The sequence below is a fragment of the Hemiscyllium ocellatum genome, chromosome 43 (genome assembly GCF_020745735.1).
Source record: "Hemiscyllium ocellatum isolate sHemOce1 chromosome 43, sHemOce1.pat.X.cur, whole genome shotgun sequence".
In the NCBI taxonomy this organism is placed as follows: domain Eukaryota; kingdom Metazoa; phylum Chordata; class Chondrichthyes; order Orectolobiformes; family Hemiscylliidae; genus Hemiscyllium; species Hemiscyllium ocellatum.
The window spans coordinates 14821204-14837922 of NC_083443.1; the positions used below are offsets into that span (position 1 = coordinate 14821204).

General features: G+C 44.8%; 1 protein-coding gene across 1 annotated transcript in view; it reads left to right on the forward strand.

Moving 5' to 3' along the window:
* Positions 1–1514: 1514 nt before the first annotated feature.
* Positions 1515–16719, forward strand: part of LOC132835098 (glutamine--fructose-6-phosphate aminotransferase [isomerizing] 1-like) — an 85049-nt gene continuing 69844 nt past the window's right edge. Inside the window, exons 1-4 of the mRNA XM_060854407.1 lie at positions 1515–1920; positions 7554–7661; positions 11209–11316; positions 13847–13972. Coding sequence (XP_060710390.1) covers positions 1914–1920; positions 7554–7661; positions 11209–11316; positions 13847–13972 — 349 coding nt within the window. The 5' untranslated portion in view covers positions 1515–1913. The remainder of the gene's footprint in view (positions 1921–7553; positions 7662–11208; positions 11317–13846; positions 13973–16719) is intronic.

The window sequence follows — 16719 nt, forward strand, 5'->3', positions numbered from 1 at the left end:
CCAAACTAAAGGAGTTGCCATGGGCACCCGCATGGGCCCCAGCTATGCCTGTCTCTTTGTAGGATATATGGAACAGTCCATCTTCCGCAACTACACTGGCACCAATCCCCACCTTTTCCTCCGCTACATCGATGACTGTATCGGCGCTGCCTCGTGCTCCCACGAGGAGGTTGAACAGTTCATCAACTTTACCAACACCTTCCATCCCGACCTCAAATTCACCTGGACTGTCTCAGACTCCTCCCTCCCCTTCCTAGACCTTTCCATTTCTATCTCGGGCGACCGACTCAACACAGACATCTACTATAAACCGACTGACTCCCACAGCTATCTGGACTACACCTCCTCCCACCCTGCCCCCTGTAAAAACTCCATCCCATATTCCCAATTCCTTCGTCTCCGCCGCATCTGCTCCCAGGAGGACCAGTTCCAACATGGCACAGCCCAGATGGCCTCCTTCTTCAAGGACCGCAGATTCCCCCAGACATGATCGACGATGCCCTCCACCGCATCTCCTCCACTTCCTGCTCCTCCGCCCTTGAGCCCCGCTCCTCCAACCGCCACCAAGACAGAACCCCACTGGTTCTCACCTACCACCCCACCAACCTCCGTATACAACGTATCATCCGCCGTCATTTCCGCCAACTCCAAACGGACCCCACCACCAGGGATATATTTCCCTCCCCTCCCCTATCAGCGTTCCGCAAAGACCACTCCCTTCGTGACTCCCTCGTCAGGTCCACACCCCCCACCAGCCCAACCTCCACTCCCGGCACCTTCCCTGCAACCGCAGGAAATGTAAAACTTGCGCCCACACCTCCTCCCTCACTTCCCTCCAAGGCCCCGAGGGATCCTTCCATATCCGCCACAACTTCACCTGTACCTCCACACACATCATCTATTGCATCCGCTGCACCCGATGTGGCCTCCTCTATATTGGGGAGACGGTCAGCTTACTTGCGGAACGCTTCAGAGAACACCTCTGGGACGCCCGGACCAACCAACCCAACCACCCCGTGGCTCAACACTTTAACTCTCCCTCCCACTCCACCGAGGACATGCAGGTCCTTGGACTCCTCCACCAGCAGAACATAACAACACGACGGCTGGAGGAGGAGCGCCTCATCTTCCGCCTGGGAACCCTCCAACCACAAGGGATGAACTCAGATTTCTCCAGTTTCCTCATTTCCCCTCCCCCCACCTTGTCTCAGTAGGTTCCCTCAACTCAGCACCGCCCTCCTAACCTGCAATCTTCTTCCTAACCTCTCCGCCCCCACCCCACTCCGGCCTATCACCCTCACCTTGACCTCCATCCACCTATCACATCTCTATCGCCCCTCCCCCAAGTCCCTCCTGCCTACCTTTTATCTTAGCCTGCTTGGCACACTCTCCTCATTCCTGATGAAGGGCTGGCTTATGCCCGAAAAGTCGAATTTCCTGTTCCTTGGATGCTGCCTAACCTGCTGTGCTTTAACCAGCAACACATTTTCAGTTGTAGATTTTAAACCTGAGAGAGAGACAGAGAGAGAGTGAGAGGAGACAGTCTTGTAGATTTGAAACCTGAGAGAGTGAGAGATAGAGATAGAGATATAGAGATAGACAGACAGACAGACAGACGAGACAGTCTTGTAGATTTTAAACGTGAGAAAGAGAGAGATATAGAGATAGAGATATAGAGGTAGACAGACAGAGGCAGTCTTGTAGATATTTTACACGGGAGAGAGAGGAGGCAGTCTGGTAGATATTAAACCTGAGAGAGAGGAGGCAGTCTCTCGCAGACTTCGATTCCGTCTCCGGAGGTGGGGCGCCAGCTGTGACGTGGCCCTTCCACACGTAGAATGTTGTGACAGAAAGTTGCCAGACGTCGCGCAGCAACCGCCGTGAGAGAGGAGTGTGAGCGTTCGGAACCAACAATGTGCGGTAAGGATCAGCTGGGCAGAGCCTGAGGCTCCATCTGGTCGGGCACCTCTCACCCTCCACTCAGAACCCACCCCCCCCCCCCCCACGCCCTACCCCGGGCATAGGGGGAAAAGAAAACAAAAGCCCGTCCTTTCCAAGGACATGTGTCCCATTTCTTAAAACTACCCTCAGCCACTTTCAGACCAGCTTTTCCTGGCTGGTGAGGGCCCTTTGCATCGGCGTCTGTTGATGCCAGTTCACTCTGAGGGAGCTTCTAACTGACTCCTCATTTGGCTCAACTCTCCTGCGGCCTGCTTTAAGGGTCTTTACATGGTACGGTTTCTCTCGCCCTCTATTTTTGTTTGAGACGGTGCAGAATTTGCAAACTCTAATGAGACAGAGGTGGGAAAGACAGTGAACCAGAATGGAGCTTCGGTTTTGAAATTTGAGAATTTGAGCACTAGGTCCCCAGCTTTTTCTCGACTTTCCATATGGTCAGGGATGTTATGAATAGATTTCAGAGCAAACTGACTTCTGGTCAGTGGGAAACAACACTGACAACTTTGGACAACGAAACTATGTTTGTAATGAGCAATCTAGGCAGCTAAGAGATTATGGAATGAGAGTCCACACGTTTGCACTCGGAATTAGGCGTTAGTTTCTTTTGTGGCTGAGTAGTGGGAGAGAGGCGGGGCCGGAGGATACAGTTAATTCGGCTGCACAAAATTGAGGGGCCCAAATAGCTCCTTTACACCCACACCCTGTTTGTAAGCAAGGATGCAGGTCAATAAAGTTTCAAACTAATTGGTGGAAGCATGAATTGAACTTTACTTCACCTAGAGGGGTGGTGGATGTTTGGAAAACTGAAAGGGTGATGGGGTCAGAAACCCTTGAGCAACAGTCAGACGTGCATTTAACACGCAGTGGCCTAAAAGCCAGGGATTTAAAAAACAGAAGATTAGATAGTCCTGGATTGCTTTTAAAACCAGCATAAACACTGGGCCAGAATGGCCTTCTGGGCATTGGTCTTTTTTTTCCCTTTGTAATTATGTCAGGCTGAAATAAGATAGAATTTTAAATAAGTGCAATAAGCCAAAAAAAACCCACCTCATTTTTTGACTGTGTCCTGATATCTAAGTGCATGGTCCTGTGTAAAGTGGACCTGCCCTTGAATTACACCAGCTTGAGTTTTCTATAGATTCCTGAGCAGAGAAAAACCTAGATTTTCAGTAGCAGAAAATAAAAGGAACTGAAGTCATTTTCTGCTATTCAATTGATTTCCCCCCACCCCCTAATGTTATTCTCATGGGACATATGCTGTGTTTTCTGTTTTGTTTTTTTTGTGGTGTTGGCATAAGAAACCTGAACAGTTGAAAAACTCCCATGTTTGCAGGTTCTTAAACATGCTCTGCCTCAAGTGCTTGAATATGTAGTGACTTGAAACTAATTTTTAAACTTAAAGGTGGAATGTATGCTGAGAGCAGTGAGGTTGTGGTCAATTTGTGGCTCAGGTTTATTTAACCTCCTGATATCCAGGACCACTGGTAGGCTTCCTACGAAAATATCAGTCCATTCTTTAGTGTTGTAGTTATTAGTGGCGATGGGTAGTTGGCAATTTTACCATTAACACGCCTACAAATCATAGCTGTACAACAACTTGCATTTGTACGGTATCTTTTTGTCAGAATAATTAATCCACTGGAGTGTTATCAAACAAGACTTGATGTTCAGGGTGAATAGCCAAACACTTAACGAAGTAGTAGAAGAGCAGGAATATGCTGAACTAGTTAGATCTCAGCTGTGTGTGGTTCTAGGTGCCACACATCTAGAAAGGATGTGTACAAATTGGACAGAGGTTGTTTTTTTTAATCAGGCAAGGGAATCAGAGATTCTCAATTTGGGCTACAGGCAAATTTGCCATGATCTTTTCAAATGATGGAACAGGCTTGAAGAACATGATTACTGACTTCACCTAATTTGTAGGTCACAATTTAAGAGTGTGGAGCTTCAGGACGTACTGCCAGATTACTTGATGAGAGTTGACTTAGCTGTTAGATACAAGTTAGACTGGTTCTTGACTGGGGAGAGGTTACATCATGTTAACTGAGCTAGTTATACATATAGCATTTGGTTCATGTAATTTTTGTTTTGGATAGGCTTTATTTGTCTGGTGAAATACAAGCTGGGAGCTGGCGTAGAATCTGCTGCTACACAAATCAACATGACTGTGGCTAATCTTCAACTTACATCTCCACTTTCCTGTCTGCCCTCCATGTCAATCAATTCCCTGAGACACTGAATCCCAGAAAGGCATTTCCTGAAACATCTGCTCTGCCTCCCTGTCCCTGGATGATTCTCCCAGATGAATACTTGATTGTAGGGAGGTAGACAGAGTTTAGCAATAACTATTTTAGCCATTATGATTGGATAGAACATAGAAAATAGGTGCATTTAACATGGTCATGGCTGTTCATGCAATCTCAGTATCCCACTCCTGCTTTCTCTCCCTCAGTCCCTTTAGCCGCATCCAGCTCCCTCTTGAATCTATCTAATGAACTGGCCCCAATAGTTTCCTGTGGATAAGAATTCCACAAGTTCACAACTCCTGAAGCAATTCTTTCTCCTCCCAAGTCCTGAATAGTTTACCCTATATTCTTAGACTGTGAGCCCTAGTTCTGGACTTCCCCAACATCAGGAACATTCTTCCAACATTTAGCCTGTCCGGTCCCCTCAGGATTTTATATCTTTCTATGAGAGTCCCCCCTCATTTTCCTAAATTCCGGTGAGTCCAAGCCCAGCCGACCCAGTCTTTCCTTGTTTTGTCATCCCCAGGACTCAATCTGATGAACCTTCGCTGGACTCCCTCAATAGCAGAAATGTCCTTCCTCGGACTAGGATGAATTAAATGATCATTTTATATCTTTATGGTGTGTCCACGATGGGACAGTTGTAATCCACCCCTTCCATCTATGTTCGCCAACTGATAATTGCTGCCCTCAGGAGGATAACTTTGCTACTGCCTCTCTAACTATCCCACCGTTGTGACCCTTGAATCTTCAAGAACAGCTTCTTCCCCATTGTTATCTGACTTTTGAATGCTTCCCTTTAATCTCTCTCTGCGTTTTCTTGGCAGCTGTAACATTGTATCCTGCACGCTGTTCTGTTACCCTGATGCACTTGCATACTTCAATCTGCCTATAAAGCAAGACAGCGCTTTTCACTGTACCTCGGTACACGTGACAATAATGAATCAAATCGAATCAAGTGTGATTCAGACATGTTTAATCAAACTCCCAATTGGCCAACGTTCTAAAAGAGGGTAGAGAGAATGCTCCACAAACACTCTGATGCTGTCCTCAAAGCATGGCAGCATTGGTGTTCAAGATGTTGATGACTTGTCCATCAAGCCACTTTATACTTGATGGTGACGCAGAGAAGGGAAAAAAATAGGAAGCAAATGCTGCTTCTCAGGTCCCACTACCTCATGGGACATCCCACCCAAGTGCCCAAAGATCCATGCGTTGAGATTTGTGGCCAATGCTGTCACATGAGGACCAGCAGCAGAAAGGAGCTGTCATTCTGAAGGCAACTCTCCTTCAATAACGTCTAAAAATCTGCAGAGCTGTCAGGGTTGACTGTAAGTTGCGACGATATTACTCTAAAATGAAATCATTAGTAATAGCCAGTGGAGGCTAGATAGGCATCCAAGAGGAAAAATGAATTAAGGATGATGTTGATAGATTTTAGATGAGAGAAGATGCAGATGCACAAAATAAATTTGTGGGGAGCAGGCAGTTACTGTTTGTAGAATTGTAGAATCCCCACAGTATAGATAAAGGCCATTGACCCTTGAGTCTGCACCGACCCTCCAAAAAAACAGGACTGCAAGAAATTGCAGAAAGTGGTTAGCACTGCTGCCTCACAGCGCCTGAGACCCGGGTTCAATTCCCGACTCAGGCGACAGACTGTGTGGAGTTTGCACATTCTCCCCGTGTCTGCGTGGGTTTCCTCCGGGTGCTCCGGTTTCCTCCCACAGTCCAAAGATGTGCAGGTCAGGTGAATTGGCCACGCTAAATTGCCCATAGTGTTAGGTAAGGGGTAAATGTAGGGGTATGGGTGGGGTGCGCTTCGGCAGGTCGGTGTGGACTTGTTGGGCCGGAGGGCCTGTTTCCACACTGTAAGTAATCCAATCTCATCTAAAAAAACAATTCCAGGGAGTTGTGCATATAGCCTAGTCCATCTTGCAAGCCAGCCTTCCATCATTGACTCCATCTATACTTCCTGTTGTCTCAGGAAAGTAACTAACATAATCACAGACCCCCTCCCCCATCCCTGTTATACTCTTGTCCACTCCCTTCCATCAGGCAGAAGATATAAAGGTTTGTATGCAGGTGCAAACGGATTCAAGAAAAGCTTCTTCCCCACTGTTATCAAGAGTGTTGAATGAACTCTCTCCAAGGTAATTTCTGAATTCTCTCTCTCTCTGCACCTGGAACTCTGTTTCCTGCGCTCTGTCCTCTTTCCCTGAAGGATTTTGAATGTAACAATCTGCCTGTATAACACACAAAACAACGCTTGGCGTGTGTACCAAGGTACAGCATAAGTAATAAGTCAAATCAAAGCAGGGATGGCTCCAACTGAGCATTAATGGGCACAAGTTCCCTTTTTAAATTTTCAACAATGGCGGGTGCAGCCTAACTGACTGACCTTTGGGGTTATACCTCTGCTCCAAAAGAGCCATTCGGACGGTAGTTGTATTTCCCTTGAAAAACCCTACTGTTTAAATACCAGCCTAGCTCCCAGCTCTCACTACTGCCAGCCCTGCCTGTCACTCTGAGGTCACAGCAACGTTGACCTCAAAATTAGGTCAAAGTGGAAAAAGGTTCGGGAACCACTGGCTTAATATTCCCGGGGATCAGTAGTAACAAAATGAAGTGAAAAACAGCTTCCAATTGTTTGGCATCTTATCAAGCCTCTTAGCGACAACGCTTTGGAATGTCTGTGTTCTATGGAGAAAGTCAGAAGTCACATGACACCAGGTTTTGGTCCATCCAGTTTATTTGAAATCACAAGCTTTCAGAATGTACTCCTACGTCAGGTAAATAAACCTGTTTCCAATAAACCTGTTGGACTATAACCTGGAGACGTGTGACTTCTGATTATGTCCACCCAGTCCAACTCCAGCATCTCCACATCATGAGTTTTATAGGGCAAATATTTTGCCCAGCAAGACCGCACAAATAACACTGAGGTGAATGACCAGTTTGCCCCTCTTTATCCTGCTAAGGGGGATTAGCTGGGCTAACCCACATGCAATTAACTTGGATGGCATCTCTAGGGATCAATCCTTGTGGAACTGCATCTTGCTGTGGGAAGGCTGGATGTATTCTTGGGGTTTTATTAGTCGTACTGCGTTGTCATTTCTACAACATGGAGATTTTTTTTTGTGTGTGTAATAATATTCAGGATATAGTAAAATACAATGTATCCTGGGCATTGCTGTTCTTATTGTCATCAAAATGTACAAATGCAATGTTCCCTGAGGTAATTAACTTGCAACAAAGTAGGACGTTGAGCTGTATCTAGCAACAAAATTATTTTGAACAGAATTACTCCTGAAACTTAACAGCTCGGTCATCCTTTATATTTTCAAGGAATTTTTGCCTACCTCAACTACCACGTACCGCAGACGAGAAGAGAGATTATTGAAACTTTGTTTAAGGGACTGCAGAGACTAGAATACAGAGGGTACGATTCTGCAGGTGAGTTAGTTTTGTCTTAAATAATGGTCTTGGGGGAAAAATAAAAATGCGTTTACGTCGCACCTTTCACGTCCTCCTGTCATTCTGAAACACAACAACTGGGGTTCACTGGTGGGGGTGGGGGAGGGGAAATGCAGTTACTGATCTCGTATCCCACAGTGAAAAGAAGGCGGTTTTATTTTTACGGTGTTGATTGAGGGGATTGGCTAGGACAGCCTCTCCTTCACTGAGAAGATCAGGGTGTGCTGGAAATGCTAAGCAGGTTTGGGAACAGGAGTTAACGTTGTAGTGAATGTTCCTTTCGTCAGGAAGTTCTGGACAATGATGGGTAACCGAGACTGTAAGACCTGCTGAGAACTTCTGGCATTTTCCTGTTGGGATTCCAGCGTTGCTGGTATTTAGCTTCTGGACCATGTTCCTCTTTCAGTCGTGCCCAGAGACGCTTCACATCCAATTGAGCTGTAGCTCTCCATGAGGCACTGTCCCAAATGATGCAGCCGTCAGTGCAGCAGTCCCTCAGTGAAATAATGACGTTCAAATGTCCTGACTGCAACTTGAGCCCATAACTTGCAGGCAATCAGGCTACCACTGAGGCACTAGAAGTGTTGCATCTTTGTGATGCTGTAATCTGTTTGTACCTCGCTATAAGTATTCTGTTAAAGGGTTATGAGCTGCGAGGCAATACGAATTATGTGTTGTGAAAGTGAAACCAGCCAACGTTTTAATTTAAGAAGAAAAAGGAAGGGTTAACTCTGGTCACACACAAACACATTGTTAATGAAAAGTGTGCTGGCTTCTGTCCAGTTCTTCAGTATAGAACAAAAGCATTAACTCCATCTATTGCAGCAACTAAAATCTCCTAGTGACCCTAATCTCTTAACGTTGTACAGGATATTGGTGAGGCCTCTTCTGGAGTACTGTGCAGCTCTGGTTGTCCTGTTATATGAAGGATATTATTAAGCTGAAGAGGATTCAGAAGAGATTTACCAGAATGGGAATGGAGGGTTTTAGTTGTAAGGAGAGACTGGATAGGCTGGGACCTTATTCACTGAAGTGTGGTAGGTTGAGGGGACCATATAGAGGTATGTAATATCATGAGGGGTATAGAGAAGGTGGATTGCAGGTGCCTTTCTCCTTAGGATAGGGGATTTCCAAACTAGGGGACTTACTTTTAAGGTGAGAGGAGAATTTTTAAAAAGGACATGAGCGGTAACTTTCTTTCTTATACAGAGAGTGGTGTGTGTATAGAATGAACTTAAGACCATAAGACATTGAAGCAGAAATTAGGCCATTCAGCCCATTGAGTCTGTTCCACCATTCAATCATGGCTGACTAGTTTCTCAACTCCATTCTCCAATTTCTCCCTGTAACCCTTGATCCCTTTGACAATCAAGAGCCGATCTCTCTCCATCTTAAATATACTCAATGACCTGACCTCCACAGCCTTCTGTGGCAGTGAATTCCATAGATTCACCACTGTCTGGCTGAAGATGTTTCTCTTTACCTCTGTTATGAAAGGTCTTCCCTTTACTCTAAGGCTATGCCCCCAGGTTAGAGATTTAACCTACACTCTAACTATCAGCCAACCAATATAACTGGCCCCTTACAGGTTGTAGAGTCATACAGCACAGAACCAGACCCTTCAGCCCAACCAGTCTCTCCTAGCAATGGAAACATCTTCTCAATATCCACCCATACCAGGCCATTCAGTATTCTGTATGTTTCAATTAGATCCGCCCTCCTTCTTCTAAACTCCACAGAATACCCTATAAACCCAGCGTCCTCAAACATTCCTCATCTGTTAAGCTTTTCATTCCTGGGACTTTTCTTTCGAACCTGTTCCGAGGCCAGTACATCCGTCCTGAGACATGGGGCCCAAAAGTGCACACGGTACTCCAAATGTGGTCTGACCAGAGCCTTAGAAGTACATCCCTGCTTTTATATTCAAGTCCTCTCCAGATAAATGCCACCATTGTATTTGCCTTCCTAACTACTGACTCAACCTGCAAGTTTACCCTGAGAGAATCCTGGACTAGAACTCCCAAGTCTCTTTGTGCTTCAGACTTTTGAATTTTCTTCCCATTTAGAAAATAGTCTATGCTTCTATTCTTCCTATCAAAGTTCATGACCTCACACTTTCCCACGCTGTACTCCATTTGCCAGTTCTTGGGGAAGTGATGGGTGTGGGTGCAACGTTTAAAAGACATTTAGATAATTAAATGAATAAGAAATATTTGGAGGAACTTGGGCCAAGCGCAGGCAGGTGGGATAAGTTTAATTTGGGATTACAGTCAGCATGGACTGGTTGGACTGCACGGTCTGTTTCTGTGCTGCAGGACTCCATGACCAGTTATATCGGTTGGCTGATGGTTCGAGTGTGGTACAGGTTAAATCTCTAACCTGAGCAATAAACTGTGAAAACCATTAAAAATGTTCAGCCTTGTTCAATCTAGAGTACCCAATTTTCCCATGGCATATTAAAGCATAAAATAATGCTAACTAACCTCTAGTCCAAGGGAGAAAACTCACTTTTACAAGTGTGGAGCATCATTCTCTCAGCTCGTTCAAAACTTTCTTTTTCCTCAATAAAATATATTTTCTTTTAAAAATGAACCCATATTTATGCTTCCCTTTCAGCTCAGTTTTTTTGTTCAAATCATTATTTTGGTTTCACTGCAGTTATATAATGTATGATTTATAGTCCGTGATTTGCTGTCTTTCAAAGCTCCGTAAATTTGACTGACCATTTTGTCTGCTAACTGGACACCATAGATTCCTTGTAGATGATACCAAATTGCAAATGAAGAAATCTGTGTGCTGGAACTGACTCAATACTGTGGCAGTTTTTCTTGCCCCCTTCGTTTAGAGTCATAAAGATGTACAGCACAGAAACAGACCCTTCAGTTCAACTTGTCCATGCCAATGAGATATCCCAACCTAGCCCCACCTGCCAACACCCAGCCCATATCCCTCCAAACCCTTCCTATTCATATACCCACCCAGATGCCTTTTAAATGTTGCAATTGTACTAGTCTCCACCACTTCCTCCGGCAGCTCATTCCATACACATACCACTCTCTGCGTGAAAAAAATGCCCCTTAGGTCTCTTTTATATCTTTTCCCTCTCACCCTAAACCTATGCCCTCTAGTTCTGGACTCCACCCACCCATTTTTCTTGAACTGAAGCCAGACATGAGCAGCTGGTATTTATGCGCGCACACGCGCGCACACTGCTGTTACGGAGTAATATATGGACCTAAAGTAAAGGCTGTATTGGAAGAGAGAGTTGGAGGTAATTGAGATGCACCCCTCCCCCCTCCAACTCACCCATTGGTTCAGATTCTTGGCCATTTTTCAATGGCCAAACTGCCCTGTCTTTTCAATTTTAATTTCCCTTCTCGCCCAATGTCAAATATGTTGCAGTAGGTTATTTGGACCTTTGAGTCCCGTGTTCCCACGTGAGTCGATTTAAAGCTGTTTTGGTGTATTGGCTGCTATATGAATGCAAATTGTTGAATACAAATGTCTCTTGTGAATTTCTTACCAGGCATTGGAATTGACGGAGGTAACAACAAGGAGTGGGAAGACAAAGGGAAACAAATCTCTATCATTAAAAGAAATGGGAAAATTAAGACCTTGGAAGAGGAAGTAAACAGTAAGTTTCAAATGCGTTGAGATGCAGAGTCCCTGAAGAATATATTCCCTCTTTAATAGGCTTTTAACTTATTGAGATTCATTTTCGTAAAATGGCCTTTAACAGCACAGACTACGGTCATTCAGCCCAGTTGCTCTGTGCTGGTGTTTGTATCCCACACTCGACTCCTCCCATCTCCCTGGCTGTCCTTCTGTTTGACGGTGGTGATACAGTTGATGTGGTATGTATGGGCTTCCAAATTTCATAAGGTGGCTCACAACTGATGTGTGAGCAACACTAAAGCTTTGGGTATACTTTGGGCAATTACAACATGGATTTGAGATTGGCTGGGGACCAAAGAGGAGTGATGAATGGGTGTTTTCTGGATCGACACAAGCTTCCTAGTTGAATTCTGTAGGGATTGCTGTTGGGACACCTTAAGACCATAAAAGAGTAGGAAGAGCAGAATTAGGCCATTCACCCCTTCAAGAGTTCTCTGCATTTGATCATGGTTGGTATGTTTCTCAAACTATTCTCCTGCCTTTTTCTCTGTAACCCTTGACCCCATCCTAATCAACTTCTCTGTCTTAAAGACACTCAATGACTTGGCCTGTAAGTCTGCAGCAATGAGTTCGAGATTCACCACCCACTGGCTGAAGAGATTTCTTTATAAAATCTCGACAGTGTGGAAGCAAGCCATTTGGCCCATCGAATCCACACCAACCCTTTGAAGAGCACCCTCCCTGACCTACCCATGGCCGTCTACATTTCCCATGGCCAATCCACCTAACTTGCACATCTTTGGACTGTTGGAGGAAACCAGAGCACCCGGAGGAAACCCACGCAGACTTGGGGAGAAGGTGTGGAGTTTGCACAGTCACCTGAGGGTGGAATTAAACCCAGGTCCCTGGTGCTGTGAGGCAGCAGTGCTAACCAGTGAACCATCGTGCTGCTCTGATTCCTCCTCATCTCGGTTCTAAAGGGTTATCCCTTCACTCTGAGGCTGTGCCATCAAGGTCCTAGTCTCTCCTACCAATGGAAATATCTTCTCCATGGCCCAGGCTATCCAGGCGCCTCAGTAATCTGTAAGTTTCAATGAGATTCCCCCCCTCCACCCCCGCCCATCCTTCTAAATTCCATCAAGGATAGATCGACAGTCCCCAACTGCTCCTCATGTGACAAGCCCTTCAGCCCTTAGATCATTCTTGTACACCTACTGTAGACCCTCTCCAAGGCCAGCATATCCTTCTTTGGAATACCTACCTATTTTCCTGGTATATATTGTGGTGGATCTCTCCGTATCTCTCACACAGGAAGTCCATGCCACCAACATCATTGATGTGTGCCAGAAACAGGAAGTTAGCCACTGTACTCACAGCCCCACTCTGGCACTCTGCTCACAGATCTGTTGCCGTGGCGCCTGGCACACTGTCCCACTTGTCTCTGTAATGACTACGGCTCTGAATCATTATATTAGACTGGCTCAGTAAGATCACACAAGATTTAAAATTCTGTGTTGTGTATGAAACTATGAGGGGCGTGGATAGGAAGGAGTTTTTTCCCCTTGAGTTAAATAGTCAATAACAAGGAGCCATAACTCTTAAGTTGAAGGGATTTGAGGATGAAGAAGGTCTGGAGCTCGGAGGGTAGTAGAGATGGGAAGCCACACAACTTTTTAAATAGAATGTGGATGAGCACTTGAATTGCTGTAACTTTCAAGGCCTAGTGCTGGAAAGTGGGATTAGTGCAAATAAGTTTGCACAAACTTGATGCGCCAACCTTTTCTATGTTGTGTGACTGTGCAAATCAGAGATTTATTTGAGAAGGAGTACATTTCATTGAGGAATTCTAACAACCGCAGAAACAATCATTTGGACAGCCCTACCCTTTCATGTCGTAAAAGACCTGTGATGTCTTTGTCAGTGACATCACAGGCATTGGGTCTGAACAGTGACTGTGCTCTCTAAATTAGTGTGTCAGCAAATACACCCTTTAATCAATTACCCTGGTGTATAGTGCAATGTTCTAGAACTTCCAGAAATGGAACCATAAGAAACCGAGTATCAAACTTCAAAAGGAATATACTGGCTTTTGTGCTTTGCTGTAGGGATTTATTTAAGCAAATCTTCAAGCATACTTCTCTTTTCCTTTGTGGTTATAGTTGGGAGGTAGGGGAAGGATTCCCAGATTGATTAGACAATAGGAGCAGCATTCAACCCTTTGAGCCTCTTCTGCCAGGCTGTTACGGTTGGGCTGTTGAGCAATGTCATGAATGACCAGCAAGGTGGACTTGAATCCAACCTTCTGGCCCCAAAGGTAAAGACATTACCTACTGCATCTGAAGACCACCTGGTGCTGGGGACAGTAGCTTCACTCAATTCTTACACTTCCCTTTATTGGTATTTTGGGTTATATTGAATGCCAATGACTTTGAATGTATCAGTTTGAAACACTTCTATAATTGTTTGTATAAATGTTTTGTCTTCTGTACCTAATATTCTGGGATAATTTCATTACAATGTATGTTAATATTATTCCCACTTTGCTTTAGAACAAGAAGATGTGGACTTTGATGCTGAGTTTGAAACACATTTTGGTATTGCACATACCCGCTGGGCAACACACGGTGTTCCGAATATTGTTAATAGTCATCCCCAGAGGTCTGATAAAGACAATGGTGAGTTTCCTCTGTATCGTGATAACGTTGCAACAAACAAAACCACTTGGTTGTGCTTTTGAGATAAAAGATTTGTGCAATCGAAGGCATTTATGGAAAAGTATTGAGTTCATGCAAATTTGTAACTTTTTTTTGTATTCAAGATTGGATATTGAAAAATGGTCAATGATTTTATGCTTTCTGTGGTACAATGTGAAACACTTTTTTATAATTAAAATTGATCTGAGATTACAGCACATTAAATATCAGATATGGATTATATAACATCATTTACAAAGGTATTTTGATTAGATTCTGTACAGTGTGGAAGCAGGCCCTTCGGCCCAACCAGTTCACACTGACCATCCTAAGAGTAACCCACTCAGACCCATTTCCTTCTGACTAGTCCACCTAACACTATGGGCAATTTAACATCGTCAATTCATCTAACCTGCACATCTTTGGGCTGTGGGAGGAAACCAGAGCACCCGGAGGAAATCCACGCAGACACGGGGGAGAACGTGCAAACTCCACGCAGACACAGGGAGAACGTGCAAACTCCACACAGACAGTCATCCAAGAATGGAATCAAACCTGGAACTCTCATGCTGTGAGGCAACAGTGCTAGCCACTGAGCCACCGTGCCACCCCATATCTTTTGCAGCTTTTCAACTTGCACTCATCAGGACAGAATTGCAAGAATGCCAAAACCAATGACCGCGAACGTACCAGTTTGAAACACTTTATAGTTGTCTTCTGTACACAAGATTCTTCTCTGTTGTCTGTCCCTGATTTGCATCACGCTGTCATTGGAAGGTAACCTTTATGCTGCCTAGACTCTGAACTCCCAAAGTAGTTGACACTTAATTCCCCTCTGAAAAAGCAAATCAGTTGAAAGGCTTTTTGGGAAATGCAATAAATGCTGGCCATAATAGCAATGCTTTTGAACAGACTGCTCTTGAAGCTTCAGATCAGCACACCACACGGGGGCCCTGTCTGTTTTGTGAATCCATGCCAGACATAGTGGTGCATTTGTCCATTGAGCCAACAGGACAAACTTTCTGGGACTTTTTTCTTTCCCAACTCCTCTTGTTTACTAGACTGCCGTGCACCAGCAAGAAAATGTAACGGCTGACAGCACAAGGCTTTGAAGGGTGACATACTATAAATAAATCTGCAGTTATCGCACAGTTTAAGTTCTTTTTCTCTTTGAGTTTGTGTATTCTTGCAATACTGTCTTGATGAGAGCAAGGTGAAAAGCTTCAACAGTGAGTTCCTCCTTTTTCTGAAGTTCAATATCATTGGCTTGGAATTATGCAAATTAAGCTCCCCCCATCCTTTGAGTATGACCTTGGGAGTTAGAGGATTATACTTGAATAATCGCTGGGGGGTAATGGCCTCACGGTATTATCACTGGGCCATTAATCCGGAGACCCAGATAATGCTCAATAAAAATTGTGATCTCACAACCATTGCCAATGTCAGAAATTGTCTGCTTCACTTAGTGTTCTTTAGGGAAGGAAATTACAATCCTTACCTGGCCTGGCCTACATGTGACTCCAGACCACAGCAATGTGGTTGACCCTGAAGTGCCCCTGGGCAATTAGGGATGGGCAATAAATACTGGCCGAGCCAGGAATGCCCTCATCCTGTGAATTCATTTTTTAAAATCATGGAGGCCTTGGCGAGCTTTGAGAAGATTTGTAGCTCAGGTTGAGGTTTTGGATGTAGGTTTACTTGCTGAGCTGGAAGGCTAATTTCCAGACGTTTTGTTACCTTAGTAGATAGCATCTTCAGTGGGCCTCAGGCAAAGCAATGCTGAAAATTCCTGCTTTCTATTTATGTTTGGGTTTCTTTGGGTTGGTGATGTTATTTCCTGTGGTGAAGTCACTTCCTGTGGTGAGATCACTTCCTGTTCCTTTTCTCAGGGGGTGGTAGATGGGGGGGTCTAACTTGATGTGTTTGTTGATAGAGTTCTGGTTGGAATGTCATGCTTCGAGGAATTCTCGTGCATATCTTTGTTTGGCTTGTCCTTGGATGGATGTGTTGTCCCAGTCGAAGTGGTGTCCTTCCTCATCTGTATGTGCGGATGCTAGTGAGAGAGGGTCATGTCTTTTTGTGACTAGTTGGTATTCATGAATCTGGAAGGATAGTTTTCTGTCTGTTTGTCCAATGTAGTGTTTGTTACAGTTCTTGCATGGTATTTTGTAAATGACATTAGTTTTGCTCATTATCTGTATAGGATCTTTCAAGTTCATTAGCTGCTGTTTTAGTGTATTGGTGAGTTTGTGGGCTACCATGATGCCAAGGGGTCTGAGGAGTCTGGCAGGCAGACGACTGGAAGAACACAGGATGCCAGGCAGAAAGGAGATGGATAAGTCAATGATTCGGGTGTTTTGTTTGAGTCCTGAAGAAGGGTTACACCCAAAACATCGAATTCTCCCACTCCTGATGCCACCTGGCTTGCTGTGTTCTTCCAGCCTCCTGCCTGTCTGCCTTGCCATCTCAGCCTGTATATGCCTCCAGGCCCATGGCAATATGATTAACTTTTACTTGTCTTCTGAAATGGCTAAAGAAAATTTACAACCCAGGAACAGGCCCTTCAGCCCTCCAAACTTGAAGCCAATCCAAAACCACTGTCTAAACCTATCACCCAATTCCTAAGCATCTGTATCACTCTGCTCCTCACCTACTCAGGCATCTGTCCAGACGTACATTAAATGAATCTACCGTGGCGGCCACTACTACCTCGGCTGGCAATGCGTTCC